Source organism: Dermacentor andersoni, chromosome 3 (genome assembly GCF_023375885.2).
Source record: "Dermacentor andersoni chromosome 3, qqDerAnde1_hic_scaffold, whole genome shotgun sequence".
Lineage (NCBI taxonomy): Eukaryota > Metazoa > Arthropoda > Arachnida > Ixodida > Ixodidae > Dermacentor > Dermacentor andersoni.
Genome location: NC_092816.1, coordinates 176,135,832 through 176,155,909, shown reverse-complemented (window position 1 = coordinate 176,155,909; position 20,078 = coordinate 176,135,832). Strand labels below are relative to the sequence as shown.

At 46.3% G+C, this 20,078-nt stretch overlaps 2 protein-coding genes across 3 annotated transcripts in view; one reads left to right on the top strand and one right to left on the bottom strand.

The window, feature by feature from the left end:
• Positions 1 to 773, bottom strand: part of LOC126524141 (alanine aminotransferase 2-like) — a 101,289-nt gene extending 100,516 nt beyond the window's left edge. For both annotated transcript variants that reach the window (XM_055067309.1, XM_055067310.1), the window contains exon 1: positions 679 to 773. In XM_055067309.1, coding sequence (XP_054923284.1) covers positions 679 to 750 — 72 coding nt within the window. In that variant the 5' untranslated portion in view covers positions 751 to 773. The remainder of the gene's footprint in view (positions 1 to 678) is intronic.
• A 108-nt stretch (positions 774 to 881) lies between these two features.
• LOC126524673 (uncharacterized) overlaps positions 882 to 20,078 on the top strand; it is a 143,287-nt gene continuing 124,090 nt past the window's right edge. The window contains exon 1 of the mRNA XM_055067311.2: positions 882 to 1,041. The gene's annotated coding sequence lies outside the window, so the exon portion shown is untranslated. The remainder of the gene's footprint in view (positions 1,042 to 20,078) is intronic.

Sequence of the window (20,078 nt, the reverse complement as noted above, 5' to 3'; positions counted from 1 at the left end):
GCGACAGCCCACGAATAAGAAACCATTACGACTTCTTCCTTGCTTCTCTGCGATCAGCCATCGGAAACACAATCGAGTTTTCGCTGACGCATTCTGCTCCAATCATGATGGAAATAGTGAAGCTGTGGATTGAAGACGTGTGCAGTAGTCGGCTGCAAAAATAGTGACTGGTATATTAAGAAAAGCAGTGGATTTGTGTGACCAAGCTCACGGACTGCTGTTACACAAGGGTAGCTTGTGTGGCCGAGCCTTCGTGATGCACGACTTTCCCGCAGAATAAAATACTTCACGCATCCGCCAGTGTCGTATCGCAATCGTCCAAAGAAGGGACTTCAACGTGGAACATTGGCAGAAGTGAGTACCGCTCAGTAAACAATGTTAAAGGGAGCGCTGCTGCTGCTCATATTAAGTTTGGCGCACAATATCACGCACATTTACCACAACTGACACCGAAACTTACGCTCACTCTGTCGCCAACGTATCAAGAATAAGTCGTGAGCGCACAATTCAATATATGCGGCGCGCCTTATACGCACAATAAATGGCGTACTACAGCGACAGCTGACATGTGGTCGAAGCTAAATGTATCGTGACGGTCCACAAGAGTAAGCGGAATAGCGATAATACAGGGTTCAGCATATTTCACTGGGCCTGTTAAAAAAAATGTTTCTCGCTCACAGCTGCACTGTTCTTGCTCATCTTTTGTTGAAAGATCGCATTTTGGAGCCTACATCGTTTAGTATAACACATGCCACAGTTAGCTGCCTGGTGTTTTAAAGAAAGGAGTGCGGATTTGCCTGTAGCTATGAGGATGCCAGCTGCTGCAGCGGTGGAGCTAGCATAAACACGTGCCGGCGCCTGCGGGCAGCTGCAGAAAGCAGCTGGTCAGGGAGGTTTGCTCTAAGAGGATATATGGTTTGCTGCGTGTTGCAGGAGCCGCCAACATGCGGCAAACCTCCCTGATCGGCTGCTTTCTGCAGCTGCCGGCCGGCAGGTACCCAAGTTTATGCTGGCGCCGTCGCTACAGCAGCTCGCATCACCGTAAGTGTACGCCAATTCGCACTTCTTAAAAAAGCAGACAATGTACTGTTGTGTTATACTAAATGACGTGGGCTCCAAAATGCGATATTTCAGCAAAATTTGAGGAAGTGCAGCGGGGAGCAAAAACTTCTGTGTGGAACAAGCGCAGCAAAATATGCAGGATGTCGTACATCTTCGCTACAAGGTATCACAATGCACAGAAGAGCAGCGTTTCAAGCCTAGTGCGCAGTACGACCAAATCTATCGGACCTGAGGACACTTGCGAGCGATTAGGCAGAAAATAATCAGGTAGTGACTGTACCGCGAAATTTTACTGAGTCAGAAACATGACAAGCCGCTGTTTCAAAGTATTTGCCAAATAAAGCAGAAAAAGCCAAACACACTGACCCTGATTCAAATCATAAGCAGAAAGTGTAGATTACTTGGAACAAATATTCAGCCGCGCTTTTAGAACAAGCACCACATACGCTGCTCGCGCCGTTCGGACTATCAGCTCTGAAAGCGCTTTTACATGTTATCTGCAGCTGCGGACAAAGCGTCGCGTCGTCCACCAAGTCACCATTTACGATATTTCCTGAAACAGAGGTTTGTTAAACTGCAACGGTATGATACACGTCCATTTAAGCACGGAGGCCATGGAGGCAGTCGAGGAATCGAACAGACATGTCACAACGGCATCAAACATGCCAACGCCCGCGGTATTCACGCTCAAAGGGTCAATAGACCAAACTACATAAGAAAAGAGAGTGAAGTGGCCGCGTGGTAAAATAATAATAAAAACATTAAAAAACAAACGGTTGATCACTTTTGTTTTCAATGTATAAAATTCACTATATGAATTTCCCTGCCATATTGATATTAAGGCACACATTTTTGCTTCGCGAGGACGTTGTTCATGATGTCGCACCCTTTGCGGCCTTAACCGTAAATTACATTACGTAATTTACGGTTAAGGCCGTAATTATTCCAAGCGCTTTGAACTCCTGCTTATTACCCATAACCTGCCCGCAGACTTACCCACCGATAAACGAGGTGAATTTTTTAGTTTACTGAGGGCGCTGGAGAAACTTACCACCAAAGCCGCATAATCCATGAAAATAAATGAAGAACCAGTATTCAGCAATTATTTGCAACGTTCCTAATTAACTTACAAAGGCGATTAGGTTTCGCCAGAAAATAAACGTAAGATATCCACTATTTCACTAAATGCAAACGCGGTTAATTTAGCGTACAGTGCTTTGTGGTCCCTAGGAAACCGCATGAGATGGTCGTGTAATGCTTACGAACAATTGGTAAAGCGACTTTTAACAAAGGCGGTCTTTATTACACAAGCTTTTAAATACTCACACGCATTTGCAATAATCGCCCCCTTCTCCGATTTATCTCCTTCTTTAAGGACGCCATGAAAGCTGGCATAATCGTTTTTCAACGCTTCAACTGGCATTAACACCCTCGCTCTGAAAGAAAATCGCGATTTCGCCCGCTTGGCGAAGCATGGATTGCGATAGCAAATCACTAGACAGCTACACAAAGTAAGGATACCAGCTTTATCGACCGTATAGGCTTGCAAACATTCCCGAACTCAACTACAAGCATGATTTTACGCGGCCAGGAGAAAACATGAACCTATTTCACTCGATCACCCCGGAACTGGCTCTCAATATGCTGGAGTAAGGAAGCGCGGCAGATGCAGCGAGCAAATTGACTCTCGTGCTGTCTCCAACTTCAACGCGCACTAAGAGGCAAAAACAGCGCACACGAACCTATCAGCATTCGAGGTGCTCTCGCCATTGCAGATCGCTTTCAAGATAGGGGCCGTGCGGCCGCGTGTGGTCGTGCCATAGGCAGCCGTAGTAAAATGCCGCGCTTCCCTCCCCTTCCTTCGGTGCCTAGAGTAGTGCGGAAGAGGGCTATGATCTTTCTTGAGCGCGACTGGCCTGTGTGAGCACCTTCGACTTGGCAGGGCCCTCCGCGAGCGTGCGCGAACTCACCGCGTCTTTCCCCACTATCTTTCTCAGCTTTCTATTCCCCTTTTGCATTCCCCTGTATAGGGTAGCCAACCAGACGTATTTGTGGTTACCATCCGTGCCTTCCCCCATTATATCTTTCTTCTCCTGCGCACGAAGTAGAGGACGAAGACAGGATACTCGACTATCGCAAGCGCAAGCCTTCAAATCAGTTTTATTGGCGAAAAGGGTGAATTCTATAGATAGGTTATGAATGACGTGCATTAGATTGCTGAAAACGCGAAAAGGAAACAAGAAATATTTGAACAATTAAATTAAATTATGGGGTTTAACGTGCCAAAACCACTTTCTGATTATGAGGCACACCGTAGTGGAGGACTCCGGAAATTTCGACCACCTGGGGATCTTTAACGTGCACCTAAATCTAAGTACACGGGTGTTTTCGCATTTCGCCCCCATCGAAATGCGGCCGCCGTGGCCGGGATTCGATCCCACGACCTCGTGCTCAGCAGCCCAACACCATAGCCACTGAGCAACCACGGCGGGTATTTGAACAATTAGGCGGAATTTGAGAGCGGTGATAGGTACGGTATGCACTAAAAGACGAAATTCGGGCCAGCAAATCCTAGTTCTTTTAGCCATCGAACGTGTCATAGATAATCGTGCTGGTTTTGTAATAAGCCCATCGAAGCTCTGCTGACGCACTGCCTCTTCCAGTGATTAGTCACCACCGCCTCAGCGATTGCGGTTTTCACCTGGTTGGGGTATTGGGCGACCACTCTGCTCTCTTCGAAAGCAGAATGACAACAGTGCACCCCTAAGTGCCATTGCAGTGTTGCCTATCTTTTAGGCGCGTTCTTTTCTAGCCTACTTAGTTATTGCCACATGAATGTGGGATCGCGTATGCAGCCTTCTAAGTGCGCCCCCCCCCCCCCCCCTTATTGATGCGCTTCTTCGCCCGTGTGAGCTCTTCGTCTCAGATTTAAAAAAAAAAAATGTGTCTGACTTGACCGAGTGCTCTAAATTTGCACATTGTCGCTAAACAAAAACAGCGTTCCTCGCAAACACCAATGAAGGCTTCCATTACACGAAATCCCACAGCTAGTGCGATCCGCGAAATTATTTTAGGAGTACCTTTTCCTGAATTCTCGACGTGTCTATTGACTGAAACAATTATTTGTGTTGTCGTAGCAAAGCCAGTGACACCATTCTTCCTCCAGCCAACTCCGGCCAGTATCTGCAAGTCATTTAAATACACTAAATGCTAACAAGATTCATTAACCAATACTGCTAACAAAATCACAATTATTTGAATTTGCTCTAAGCTCCGAGATTGATGATTTCAACATAATGGCTATCAAGCACACCAGGCCCGAATTTAACAGGAATAGTCTTCTTATCTGCCGCAATATCACTTTAATTACGTATGATTAATCGAGAGATTCTACCTTCTCAAAAGTACAACTGAGGTGCGGGCGGCTCAACCACTGTTTCTCAACCTTTTCGAGGGATTACAATGAAACTTTTCACTTACCAGGTAGTAGCCTTCCTCGTTAAACACATCATGGAAACCCATGTATTGTGGAATACAGGTTAATGCACCGGCTTTCTCCCCGTTCAAGCGTCGCTTTAGCACTTGAAGTACAATCTGGAATATGGCGGCAATAGGGATACGAGTCGAATAAATTATTGATATAACAGTTATCCTGGTTTGCCACGAGGCCTAATGTCGGAATGAAGTTGCATGTAAAGTGGAGGCCTCTTTCATGCAGACATCACAACAGCGACCTATGAAATGTATTCCCTACGAGCATGGCGGAGACTTCACGCTGGAGGATACTTTCGGGCAAAGAGGACACAACGGGGGCCAGACGGAAGAGAAAGAGCAGCTACAGGTGGTGGGACTAAGCAAGCGTTGTATTCCACAATATCATTGATTTAGTGGTGATCATGGTGCAGCACGCAGTGGACAGTGATGCTTACATGTTACTTGCAAAATATATGAATATGCTTGCAAATACGGCAAGTATAGTGTTTTAATAAATGCAGAGATTTACAGAGTTCTTGGTTGGCGGGGGTCACCTTTGCCTTACAACAAGGGTGATATTCTTATTATCGTTTGGAAAATTCAGGTGTTCTTTTTTTCCTATTCATCAAGTGACTTCCTAGTCACAGGTTTATCATTCATTTATTAAATGGCTGTACGGTAATACGGTTGACCCTGATTCACGCCGTCCAGTAAACATTGTCCAAGAGACTCTGAAGCAAGATCCAGCATCCTACCTTCAGCGTCACACGTTTGGAAAACGGGCCTTCGCGTTAGGCAGAGATGGTCTCCTACACATTTTACAAAATCTACATATTCTCGCAGTAGTACTGTGATGTGGGGGAGTTTCTGAATCTTGCTCGTGGCGCTACGGTGAGCACAAAGAAGGAAAACAAAAACTAACCAAGACGACATCAATAAATTAGGAATTAAGTGGCTCAGAGCTCAGCTGTCTGTATTTGACGTGACACGAAAAAGAGGTGGTATATCTATCAAAGCATATGTGGACACGTGCACGTGCCAGAATGCGACAGTGTTTAGTGTGTTTGATGCGCAGAGTGCTGAAAGCAGCCGGTTTTACAAATTAATCCTCGTTAGAACTTCAAGGGCCGTTATACTAGGCGTGTTCCTTTTCATGCTCATTTCTTTGCGCTCCTATAATGCTCCTAGCAATATTTATGTTGTCTTATTTATACTATTACTTCCTAAATTTTCGTAACAAGTCGCTCAGGTTTTTTTTTTTCTTCTCAGCTGGTCTACGTCGCTTCTATTACGTCGCTATAGAGATTTAGCTCCCAGTTGAGGCCGTTTTTTTCCTCATGATAAGCTTGAAGGCACAGCATCAAATGAAGAATGGTGCACAGCACAGAACAGTGTCTACATTTCCTTCACTGTAAGATCAAATAATCCCTATGCACTTGAACACATGAAATAATCTGCACATACATTGCAGATTAGTGAACATTATGCGCAAATTATTACAATGTGAGAACAGTTCATGCGTGCTACCTAAACACGCTAACATAATCCGTACATATATGGCGCACATCACAATCATTAAGTGCGCATTATTCCACGCTAGGAGAAATTAACCGTACGTACGGATACACCACGCATTACTCCATCCGTTATCCAGACATTCTCTGCGGCAGCTTGAACGCAATCTTTCTTGCTTATGAAATCAGCAATGTCCTTCCGGATGGTTGGGTGCCCTTGGAAGCGCATGGAACCTGAGTGGGCAAATGTCACACTTCAGTTAGTGGTTAAAAACACGCTGATAACAACAACGGAACCACTTTGCATCGAACGCTTTTGAAAAGTGTTTTCAATGTGTGCCCTCTTTCGGGCTTATTTTGTTTTAAAACCATGATCTTCATCAATCTTGCCCCCGTTTCCTTTCTTTTATAGCTGCACCTGCGATACTTCCAGGCCACGAATGGCATGTGCGTTATCAGCGTGACATGGCATTCTCGACAGGAAAGTAGCCAGAGCAGAGGTTTCGAGGAAAGAAACGCAAGCGGGGCAGATGACGATTGTTGTTGTGGGACAAGCCCCAAAGGGCCCAAGCTTTTTAAAGAGTAATAGCAGTTTCTGCCACAGCAATTAATAGATAGCTAAAGGAGAAAGGACGGCGAAGCAGCCAGGAAGCAACCCTGGCTGCGGCTGACGTCGTACGACACGAAGAGACATCCAGTATCGCCGAACTTACCGTGGTGTGTGGAACTGTGCTCGTGCCATTAAGCCAAATAATTTTCGTCAAAATCAAAGCATAAGCGCCCAAACGCTATGTGAGGCCGAACAGAAGCTACACACCAAAATAAAAACACTCTTGTAGTGGGTTGGTTACTGAAACACCCTTACTGCACCTTTATGTTAATAAAAATTTTCAAGAATTCATGCACTTCTTAGCAGAACGCGCTGCGTACTCCCGTACTGTACCTCTGCGTTCTTGGGGGGTTATAAATAGGCCCTATGTTCGAACGATATGTCTCACGTAGTTTAAGGGTGGTGTCGCGATTTTAAGGGGGCATGACACGGTCACCCAACAAGTTGCGGTTTTAAGCGAGAAATAGTAGTAGAGGGTCTATTATGGGGCTGTACACTGTAAAACCTGGGATGTAGAAGCATATTGGTGTCCAAAATGTGAGCTAGAGTTTGCCGGCTCTAAGCCGCGCTCTGCGGCGCGGACCCCCATATTGGCACGCCATGTGTGACGTATTGTGCTACATCGAACCAAGCCAGCGTCCGCTACAAAATCGGTCACCGCACCACGCGAAGTCGGAGCGTATATGCTGCCATTGGTTGCCGTATATTGTGCAGATATCGTGTACCACGTCTTCGACACCCCCAAATTCGCGTGAAGGAGCAAGCGACGAATATTTGAGTAGCAGAAGCAGTGAAGGCGTCGTATGCGCAGCGCATATTGACTTCGCCCCTTTGCCAGCAGCTCAAGTAATGAAATATGGCCTCCGAGATATGGGCGCGCCGGCTTTCGCGCAACACCAATGTCGCCATCTATGTGACCACGTTTCTTAAGCTGCTTTCGTCCGAGACAGATTAGTGAATGCGGTCACATAGATGGCGACATTGGTGTGGCGCGAAACGATGCGGATGCCTTTCGGCACTGTTGAGAACTATTTCATCGTATGCGAGAAGCACTGCTTAGACATAATTTAGCGGAAGACGAATTCTGGCACACTTCGCACAATGAAAATTGTTGTGCGTGTAGCTTGTTTGCTGGCATGCATTCCATGCATACATGTCTCTCGTATGCGTATTGTTTTTCATCTGTAGTTGTAAACAAATGCCGGCGCACTTGTTTCTGCGGCGCAAAGATTTTGCGTGATGTACGCTTTGGCTGTACCTCTGCTTGAACTTGCTTTAATGCACTCGATATCAATAAGCAAAAAAATATCAAGCCTGACCTATGACCAGTGCACTCATTGCCTGCGGGATGGCACGCGAACTCGATCGGCATTGCATCTCGCCGCAGCCTCAGCTTTTTCACCGGTGTCCCAAACTTGGCGAGCAGGCGCAAATCGTCGTTGTAGCTGTCTGGCGTAAAGTGTCCCGAGAACAAAACAAAAGCTTCAGATGAGCACCAGTTCTTTGTGCCCAAAATAATGTCCCACAGTTGACGGGCTCCTTGGGGAAACTGAAGAACGATACGGAGCACCCCTTGCTCTGTTCGCTCTGGCACACTGCAGCGCTACATAGGCAGCGCGGGGCACTGTTTCAGCCTCTGCAAGTTGAACAATTACAATGGCAAGCTGAACAAAACAAACTTCCCGTATGCGTGCACAGCTCAAACAAGGATTCTTCGCCGGGATATACCTGCTCACTCGGCAAGCATGCAGCTTTTGACGTCACGGCTCGCGAGCCTGCCAGTATTGCTCGACTGTTATGCCATTCGAGTGTAGTATAAAAAAATGAAATACAAATTACATGCTGGCCCAAATGCTCTAAAATTGTGCCAACATGTTCTTGAACGCACAAGGATTACCTCACACAATAGAGATTATAGTCGATATTTTGGTTTCATGTCCCCTTTAAGCGAACGAAAAGCTGCCTGAGGTTCTTTCCCCGCGGTTTGTGCTAAGTCATTGTTTCAGCACGTCATGTAGTCACAATATGTCATGGATGTCATCTTTCTCATTCAGATGTATGGGGTCTGCGGTGGTTAAAGGGAGAGAAATTCCCTTTTCTGCCTTTTATTTCGTATACTGCCTTTCATGTTTTCTCACTGGCTCTTAAAAAGAACTTTGCAGCTCACTGCTGCTAGATGGTTCAGTTGCCACCCGTTAACTAATCATAGCTGTCCTGGCGTATGTTCTTTTTAGTTTAGCATCGGCAGCGGCGTAATATTATGTGCAGTGAGGCTACCACTATTTCTGGCACTATCAATTGAAATAACTCATGAAACGTTCGCAAGTGCATGCGGAGCTCCCTCGTGTCGACACGGAGAACGCATAATTCATGTCGGAGGTATTGCTTCCCGTTTGTGAAATGCTGAGACAGGACTATTCCTCCTCCTATTTCCTATCTTGCCTTTCAGCTTTAACCACTGGTGTCATTTAAGTTCTTTCACCATGGTGATGACGTATATATAGGCTGTCGCTAAAAGTATGTCCGACCTGTTCCTTCACCTTTCTTAAGTTAGACCTTCGAAGTACGTTACAAAGTACGTCAGATGGATCCTGTAGTGCTATTATGGAAGTGCGTCCGCTGTTTCATATAGGTTTTTCCATGTTTCACGTTAGGGCACGTTAGACATAAGCACGATGACCAAGTAAATACATCTTTCCCTCACGTCAGCATTTATACCTCTTTGAAGGCAGTACGCACAGATCGGCATGTCATCATTGCTGTAATAGCTGCCGCATCTGCTCCCACAGTATTAATGCGAGGTTTCAGATCAATACCTGCCACCGTGAGTCATCGCACTTCAGCTACAGCCACTGACCTAGTTGCACTGCGGGCAGCTATTGTTTACATCATAGTCCAGGCAGTTGAGTTTTGGGCCTCTTCACCGACTCATGAGCGGCCCTGTAGTACCTCAAGTCGCTAAGTAAGCAGTAACAAATCGTCAAGGACATCAGACGCCTATGCATGAAAGTGTGCGAACTGCATGGTAACGTTGTGCTGCAGTAGTTAGCAGCCCACTGCGGTATACAAGGCCGCGTCTAAGCTGACTGCGCTACAGAAGTTGAATACACTTCAGAGAATTGGTCCCGATACATGTCTCAAGAAAAGATGCGGCAACGCTGACATCTGCACACTTGGCGTTTACACCGATCTCTCTGGACAGATCCGAATCACAGTAGACACCCTTATATAAGACCGATCCACCGTTTGACATTTATATGACATGTGTCTTCAAAACGCAATATCAAACATGCCTTCGCCATATCAAACTCACCGTGGCTTACACGAACTACTTTAGGCGCAGAATTTAGGTGACGGGCTCACCTATGTGTTCGGAATGCAAGGCCCTTAAAGACCTGTAACATGTTATGTGGGCTTGCTGCCGCTACTTGTTCGAGAGACAGTCTGCGAAGGCGGCACTACACCTACAATGGGACTCCAGCTTGGAAACGCGGTACATTCATGGCCCGTGACAAAGCACCAGCTGCGCTTTGCGAGCCACGAAAGCGCTGCTGATGTTCTTCGGGTAGCATGGATTAGCAAAACGTTGTAAATATATCTATAGTGTATATGTGACTGTATGGGCTGTTTAAGTGTTTATCACCTGTATATTATATTGTTACGATGTAACAAAGAGCGGCGCCAATCAGAAGGAGACCATTTGACGTGTAGAGGTGGAATCAGTCCCAATTTGTTACGCTGCAGAAGTCACATATAAATATGTATTTACAATATTAACGAGAGAGACAACCATGCATAAAAAAGAAGGCTATCGAAACCAATTTTACCTCTTCATGTCAAATCGTCTTCTGACTGGCGCCACTCTTGGTTGCACCGTAACATAAACTCCGCCTGTACCGGCGCCACCTCGGCGCTAACTGTAAGGGAGGTGAACTCGCGGCAAAATAAGGCTTGAGCTGGGACACATGCACAACGTCCGTGGGAAGTGGCGAGTCCAGCGGAGCAATTTTGTAGTTTACATGGAGAAGCTGACGCAATACCGTGTACGGCGCTGTGTAGCGCGGCAGCAGCTTTTCAGACAAGCCAATGCGGCGACGTGGTGTCCATAGGAGGACAACGGAGCCAGGATAAATTCGAACGTCCCGAAGCGCAAACCTGAGACTCAGTGGGCTGGGAGCCGGCAGTCTGGCGTGCCGTGTGAGTTCGGACGAAGGCGTCTTGAGCATATTCAATGGAGACTATTCGTCGAGGAAGGAGGCAGTCTGTGAAAGGGCAAGGAAACGTGGCGGCCGAACTGAAGGTAAAAGAGTGAAAATCCAGCGGCGTCGTGACGGAAGGAATTATAGGCTAAGGTTACGGAGGGTAACGTGCTCTCTCAATCACTCTGGCACCCGGAAACGTACAGTCATGTTCAATAGGACCTGCAACACCGGTGCCCGTGGTCGAAGGGCCTCCAAGACTGTGCGGCTGCGAAGACACATGGTAAGTTCGAGACCTAAACACATCTTCAATTAGTTGTATTTATTAAACCACTATTTTGAATCTCAGAGCCGCCGCGCAGCCCTGGACCCTCTTCGACCACGAACAAGGGTGTTGCAAGTCTTATTGAATTGAATTGAATTTTTATTCCGCAAGAAGAAAAATGAAATGAAATGAGGAGCCCTGACCCTCTAGCACACGGGGAAGCATAAAAGCGTGCGGCTAAGGGAGTACGACCTACTAAGAGGAAACACTTACAGGAGTTATAAAACGTCACTTGAAAAGGGAATTATGCAGTAGTCAAAGAAATAGTAAATCATCGTATCACATCATCATACAAACATTAAACGGAGTTGTTTTGGTGATTTACTAGATATGTCAATATTACGTTCTTTTATTATGTGGTTTAGATGTGTAAGCACTTGAAAGTATAACATTTGATTTCCGTAATTGGTTCTACATTTGGCGGCGTACCACACTTCAGGATGGCGTACATTATATTACAGTATGTTGCACACGACTGTACATAGACAGCAATTCTGTCAGCGTTCGATGTGTTTGGTAGGCGATGGGAGTCTTGTGCTCGGTAGTACAGGAGCGAAGAAGGTCTTCAACTACTTGGGACAAGAATGTGCGGCTACGATCAGTGAGGAGTTGCTGGGGTGAGCTGTGGTGGAAGATGACGTCAGGTAAAAGGAAATCTGCCACCTCAGTTGCACAGCTTGTGCGCAAAGTTCGCATGATCGCGTACAGGGTCGCGTAATAAGCCATGACAATGACCCACTTATTGCTACATTTTGACGTTGGAAAAGAGCCCAGAAAATCGACACTGACGCGAAATAATGGTTCTGAGGGCACATCGATGGCGTGAAGGCATCTAGCAGGCAGTGCAGCAGGTGTTTTTTTTTTTTTTTTGCAGTGCTGGCAGAGCACACAGGCTTCAACGTAGCAGTTCACAGAACGGTACAGGCCTGGCAAGCAGAAGCGGTGCTGTGCAGATCAAAGATGGCCAGGACGCAAGAGTCGTTGTCCTGCGCATCATATTCAGGGTGGTCGAACGGATGACGGGAGAGGGAATTTGCGTCCCTGTGCAAACATCCTGAAGTGTATAAAACAGCAAATGGATATTCTTGGAGCCGTAGCACCCATCTACCGAATTGTCCAGTGGGAACCAGCACAGGACGTGGTCATAGGGAACTACGGTTAAAGTAAGGCCGTACAAGTAGGGGCAGAATCTGGCAACTGCACAAACTAACGCCAGGCGCTCCCGTTCGGTAACTGAAATATTCCTCTGGGCGGGTCACATGGAGGCGGATGGCGTATGCAATTACGCGCTCTGCGTCACGCTGCCGTTCAATACGTACAGCACTAATTCTATGACTATTGGCATCCGTATGAAGTACAGTGACGGGATATGGATGATAGTGAGCCAGCAATGGTGGAGCGGTGAGCAAGCAAACGAGGGCGGAGAAGATTTGTTTGAGCAAGGCCCCATGTTAAAGCAATTAACGGCCTTCTTATGCCGGTTAATGGGCGAGCGATCTTGGCGAAATTACTGATAAAATAGCGGAAATAGGAGCATAGCCCAACAAAGCTTCTTACGTCTACGGCGGAAGACGGAACAGTTCTAGAGTTCCAGAGTTCTAAATTACTAGAGGGCGTGAATCTTGTCATAGTCGGGTTGAACGCTAGCCGCACTGACGAGATAGCCAGGAACGGGAATTTGAACGACGTTCGAAGTGGCACCTGGGTGAGTTGAACTGCTTCGCGGCGCGTCGGAATACAGCGAGAATAGCCGAAAGACGCGTTCGATGGCTCGTGAAAGTTGGTGAAAAGACTATGGCATTGTTTAGATAAGAGACATGCGGACCATTTATATCCGCCAAGTAAGGAGTCCATCATACTTCCGAAGGTTGCCGGGCCATCACAAAGGCCGAACTGCATAACCGTTATTTGGTAGAGGCCGTCAGGCGTTACGAAGCCTGTTTTCTCACGGTCTACGTCATCTAACGAGATCTGCCAATAGCCTGATCGGAGGTCCATTGATGAAAATTATTTGACTGCGTGCGAACAGTTCAAGGCGACATGAATACGCGGCAAGGGGTAGACATCCCTGGGTGCGATTTCGTTGAGGTGCCTGTAAATTATGTATTTATACAATACTGCAGGACCAAATGGGGGCCCAAGCAGGAGGGGCAGAATACATATATATTTACATATGCACGTATATATATATATATATATATATATATATATATATATATATATATATATATATATATATATATATACACACACATGAAAAGGAAATACAAAAGCCGTGCCACATAAGTAAGTATGAGAAACAAATGAAAGCGATGGCTAAATACGAGTAAGAGAAGGTACACCGATGGAAAACAACTTGACAAACATTACAACAGTAACACGCGCACAAATGAGCCCTTGCAACCACTATCGCGAGAGGAAAAAAAAATACCGAGTACCAGAAATTGAACGACCGACTATTGCAAAATACCGAAAATAATATAATAAGGAAGGTGTGGAAAGTATCAAACCAAATTCACGTATAAAAAAAGAAAACAGCAACAAGGCTTGCCGTCATAGCAATACCCTTAGTAATAAGCACACACACGTTCAATAGAATCGGTGTTTATCAATTGTGATAACGGCAGACCACACAAATGCACCAAATGCCGTCCTTCTTCTTGACAACGACAAGGGACGCCCACGGACAGCAAGATGGCTCGATAACCCCTTTAGTCAACATATTATCGACTTCTCGTTTCACTTTCGTCCTCCATGTTAAACACGGTACGGCCGGCGGCATATGAGATTGGCGTCTCCAGTGAAATTACGGTGGGTAACCACCGATGTCTGGGCTAAAGGGCTACCGTCAGGGTAAAAAAATGTCGCGGTAAGTTTCCAAGAGACGGCGGAGGTCATCAGCTTGTGCCGGAAAAAGATCAGGTGCAATCTTCTTGCCAAGTTCGTCTGTGAGAGTCGGTGAATGGGAGGTTCCTGTAGTGGGCGAGGGAATTTCGGTGTCAAGAGCCGATATTTTCCAATCGTTCACAGGCGAGATGTCATCCAAAGACATGCCTCTGGGAAGAATTTAATACGAGCTGCTAAAATCAAGGAGAGAGAGAGCGAAGTATGATTGCCTGTAACCGTGAGCACTGTATGGGGAACGACCAAATTTATTTCAAGCAGTATGTCAGCGGTGGGGCATACTACATAGTCGCTGTCAGGAACAGATGGGAACGACAGTAAAGTGAAATACGTAGTGGCTGCAGGCGACAGGCGGATGTCTTCGGGAAAGCATAACCGTGGTTGTGTGACTGTTCGACTATAGCACCCGTGGGCAGTTCAAGCTGATTGAGACCAGACGTGCAATAAAAGAGGACTGAATGGGACGATAAAAAGTTTAAGCCAAGTATAACGTCGTAAGGACATTTTTCTAAAACGGCAAACAGTCGTTAGGCGCCCCGCGATGCCAGTCGTAGCGGTGCACATACGAAGCACGGTAGGCGTACCTCCGTCGGCGACGCGGAGGCTGCGGGATGCAGCCGGTGTGAAAACATTGTTCAGGCATCGGCGCAATTGGGCACTCCTTACGGATACGCGCGCGTCAGTGTCAATGAGTGCTGGGACACTGACGCCATCGACTAAAACGTCTATCGAGTTCTGTTTCGTCAGAAAAGTGATCAGAGGTTTTTGCTGTCGAGTCGTCAATGCAGCGTCACCTACGGGAGCTGCATCGCTTAGTTTTCCGTTGACGGACAGCCACATCGGAGACGGTGCGCGACAAACCTGTGGTGATAGAGACAATGGTTAACGAGCTGGTGGCGAACGGGACTTGTGACGTCGCAATGATGACAACGGACTGTTCCAAGGAGCACGAGCCTCATTGTTAGGCTGTTGCGGTGGAAATACAGGCTGGTACGACGCTTGCTCTGTTCGGGCCGATAGTAACTGGGGAATGGCGGTCGCAAAGGGGAGGAGACGTTACGGTTGTTACAATGGCGAGCAACGTGACCATTACGCCGGCAGACAAAACAAATTGGCCGATCGTATGCGGTTCGCCACCCGGCTGGATTTCGGTAGCGTGCAGGCAAACATGGACCAGTCGATGAACCTGGTGCATGAGACAGCCGTGAAACAGCAACGGCACATACAGAATGAACTCCAAGATTGGCGAGCTCTTCGCAGACTACTGCCTGCCCAAATGGGGCTGTAGGCATGTTGTTCGGCTCACTGGGGTGGGAAGAAGGGCAGCAGGAGCCATGGCTTCAAATTCGTCGCGCTATCCGTGTCAGGTCATCTGATGATGATGGTCGCTGCACTCCTAGCCTGTCGTCACAAGAGGATGTCGCAGCTGTATTCGGCAGACGTGCGAACGGCATTGCAGTGCGGCGGTTATTGGCGTGCTCAAAGCGTTGACTCTCTTTTATGCTGTCCTGTACTGTCTCACAATTTTTGCACATGAGCAGGTTGAAAGCATCGTCAGCGATACGCACCCTTGAGTACTTGCCCAACCTCCTCTGACTTAGCCATATCGCTGTCGGCGTTACGACAGATAGCCAGCACGTCCTGGATGTAAGAGATGTTTGATTCTGTAGACGTCTTGGCGTGGATTGCTAGTTCTTTCTTAGCCGTGCTCTTCCGCCTGCCAGGACGCTCGAACAAGTTCCGCAGCTTCTGTTTGCACGTATCCCCGTCGTTAAGCTCTTCCTCGTGGTTGTCATACCACACCTTCGCTGCGCCTTGTAAGTAGAAGACCAATTTAGCCAACATAATCGTCGGATCCCATTTGTTGTGGGCACTTACACGCTCACATGCGGCGATCCAGTCTTCGACGTCGAGGTGGTCGGTGCCGCTGAGTGTTGCTGGATACCGCGGCTGAGCCAGCACAACCGTCGTGGTTGTAGGCGTTGTGAGTCACACTATGTCGGGTCCTGCTTTGTCCATCACGTTGTCCAGTCCATGGTGTGACCCATGCGGAGCTCCGTTGTTGTTTCACGTGGGTACACATCCCCTCTCACAAATTTGTTGCGGTGCAGAGCTCACATATAAAGATATATTTACAATATTTGCAAGAGAGATAAGGATGCATAAAAAAGATAGCTGTCCAGATCGAGTCTACCTCTACACGTCAAATCGTCGTCTTTTGACTGGCACCACTCTTGGTCGCACCGTAATAACATTAATAACCCAGTACCTTGAATATCACGTCAGGCGTACATCCAAGGTTACATCTCAAGCATATCAAAAAAGCTTGCATCTCTCTTTCTCTCTGAGAGCAAGAAAAATGCTTTACATGTGGCACCCCTCGACGGCATATTATAACTACATGCACTTAGCGCAAATATCGAGCGATGCTGCAATTACACTTCTTCAGGTACACACTGCAGTCCTTGGAGGAAATCCCCTAGTGTTGCACCATTCCGCAATTACTAAGTGGTTGAAGTCGAAACTGCAATCGACATATTAACAGAATCGTTTACTACCGAAAGCAGAAACTTAACTGACAGGAAAGCATTTATTTGCAGAAGTTTTGTACAGGGAGTGTGCGGGGGCTGTCCTTAAGTGGCTGCCCCTTACACACCTAGGTGGGGGCGCCCATTGGCGTCGGCCGCCTCCCGGGCCCGCTCAACCGAGGACAGTTGGGCCGTAATGTCAGAGCAGCCAAGCAGGGCTGCCTCCCAGTCCTCCCGGGAAAAACTCGGTAGGGGGGGGGGGGGGTGCAGATTTGGGGTTTTTTTACATGCCCACACCAAAAAAATTGGATGTTCAATAAATTTCTGCGCACACGTCAGCAAAGTGATCTCGTTGCATTTAGGAAGTTAAGGAATACACTAAATAAAGAACTGCGAAAAGCTAAAGCACTCTATTACGAGAGCCTTTTTGCAGCCGTGCAGAGAAAAAATCCAGAAAAGACTTGGACAATTATCAATGATGCAATCAGACAGGGGAATGTGAATCGCAGTTTTGTTGAGATAACCGTGAATAATGAAAAGGTTTCAGGCATCCTCTTAACCGAACGTTTCAATGAACACTTTGTGAACATGACGGCATCATCAAATAACACGCTCAGTGGTACTACTGTTAAGAGATGTACGCACAGCATTTTTCTCGAGCCTACTGACGATGCCGAAATTTGTCGTATATTTTTGGGCTTAAAAAACAGCAATGCTGTTGATGCAGACGGCATTCAAATCAGACCTGTAAAATTTGTAATTGATGTCATCGCAGTTCATCTCGCATTTGTGTTTAATCTTGTTATAGAATCTGGACATATTCCAACAAATATGAAGAAAGCAAGGGTGTCAGTTATTTTCAAAGGTGGGAACCGAAATGACCTGGGGAATTATAGGCCTATTTCCATTTTATCCGCTTTTTCTAAGGGTTTAGAAAAACTGATTTCTGCACGCATTACCAATTTCTTTGCGAAAAATGACGTTCTTTCTGATTGTCAACACGGATTCCGCTCGGGCAGGTCAACCGAAACAGCTTTGTTACGCCAAAAAGAACTAATAATTAATAATATTGATGCGGGCAAACTAACGTTGGGTATATTTATTGATTATAGCAAGGCATTTGATCGTTTAAGTCATCAAATTTTAATAAGTAAACTAGAAGGATATGGTATCCGTGGCGTGGCAAATCAGCTCTTTCAATCTTATCTGTCTGGGCGGACGCAGTGCGTTGCTATCGAAAAATACTGCTCTTCATATAGGGAAATTAAATCAGGTGTGCCCCAGGGTAGCGTTTTAGGCCCGATATTGTTTAATATCTATGTAAACGATATTGCTGAAATAATAAGTGACACATCCATTGTACTATACGCTGACGATACGAGCCTGTTTGTCTCTGACAATGATCTTGATAATCTGTTACAAAGATCTCGCAGTATCCTTTCTAAACTGTCGAGTTGGTCTCGTGATAACGCTCTAACAATTAATAGCTCCAAATCAAAGGCCATATTGTTCAAGGCAAGAGGCAGGCGGTCTTATTTAAATGAAGAATTATTGTTGGATGGCGCGCCCATTGAGATTGTAACCAAATACAAAGTATTGGGCGAGACGCTGTCAGAAGATGTGAACTGGACATATCACATTGAACAAATTATGAAATCATTGTCATCTGCCGCAGGTGCATTGTCCCGTTGCCGTCATTTTTTCCCAGAGAAAGTAAAGTTGTACATATATTATGCCTTGTTTCAAACGCATCTGAATTATTGTGCGCTTGTATGGGCTACCACCACGAAACGTAATCTTCATGCGCTTCTTCAACTTCAAAAACGAGCACTTCGACATGTAGCGAATGTACCTTATTGCCATTCTACTGCGCAACTTTTTGAAAGTTATAACATAATACAAGTAACAAACATTTACGAATACAGGCTACTGTATTCTTTCTGCTTTGGCTCCGAAAAGTTTCAAATATTTTAAAAAAATACGTCACGACTTGAATATGACAGAAGTGATGCGCGTACCCGCAGCAAAGACAGGTGGTTAGTACCGTACAGGCGTACAAATTACCTCATGCAGTCGCTAAGACACACGCTACCTTCACTGTTCAATAAATTTGGGAAAGAAATTGTTATGACAAATACCTTGACTCGAAAACAGCTTAGAGCATATTTTTGTAAAAAAATTTTTGAAATGTGATCTTTGTAATTATTGTAAATGTAACCCATTGCATTGTATACTGTATTTGTATTTGTACTGCTGCCATGTGAGGGCCTTCAGGCACATTCAAGCTGTATGTCGCAGCTTTTCGCCTGGAGGACCCCCAACAGGTTTGTTGGAAATAAAACATTTTTGATTTTTGATTTGATTTGATTGATGTGCAGAATCTCAGAGGACATTTACTCTCAGTGCCGGCACTTCCCCTTCGAGGGGGGTCAGAATATTTTAAGGCTGCCGGCCACAGTAGAGTTTTGGTGCAAAGGCAAACGGGAATGTGCTCTTCTGCCTTTGTGAGGCCCTTACCGGCTTTAGGATAGGTGCAATCGCCGGATTGGAAGAGTTGAATGATCTCTTTGAAAACATGGGCAGGATTGGATTCGGGGTCCGAATCGGTGGGGAACGAGGGTGGTGCCCGGAAAGTGAGCGCGTGGGCGACGTCATGAGCCATCTCGTTTCCCTCGAGGCTTGTGTAAGCCGGCGTTCACATAATCGTCCCGTGCGCGGGGGCACAGAGATAGTCGCTGATTTGCAAAATTTTGTAGGTAAGATACGGTATGTACCCCTGCTCGATATTGCGGCAGGCACCCCTCAAGTCGGTGATGATGACCCACGAGTGGTGATCGGCGGCGGCTAGCGCGATGGCAACCACCTAAGATCTGTCTCATGCGTCGATTTAAACATAGGTTCCCACTCGCTCGATGTAGTACAGGAACACAAAATTTTGGGTGTTGTATTTTCTAGTCACATGATGTGGAACTCACACATAAACCTTGTTGCAAAGAAATTGTCTGCTGCTTTATCTGTGTGATTTAGATGCCGTCATGTGTTCCCACCTCGTGTAATGTTCCAGCTTTTATCATTCCCTTTTTCGGTCGCATATAAACTATTGCACCTTAGTATGGGCTACCACTACACAACGTAACATTAACAGGCTGTTGCTGCTCGAAAAGAAAGCTATTCGTTGTATTCACAACGGTCACTATTTACATCCTACAAAACCATTATTTCAAGAAAGCACAATAATTAACGTCAAAGATCCTTGCGCATACCGTCTTCTACACCAATTACAATTTGCAGATAAAAAAACCATACGATTCCTAAAAAAATGTGTCAGCCCTCGTAGAACGAGCCCGCCCCCGTGTAACACGAGGATCGGAAAAATGGATGATAAGGCACCATCGAACAAATTACTTTATGCAAACCCCGACATACAACGTACCCGCGCAATTAAATGAACTGCGGAAGTGC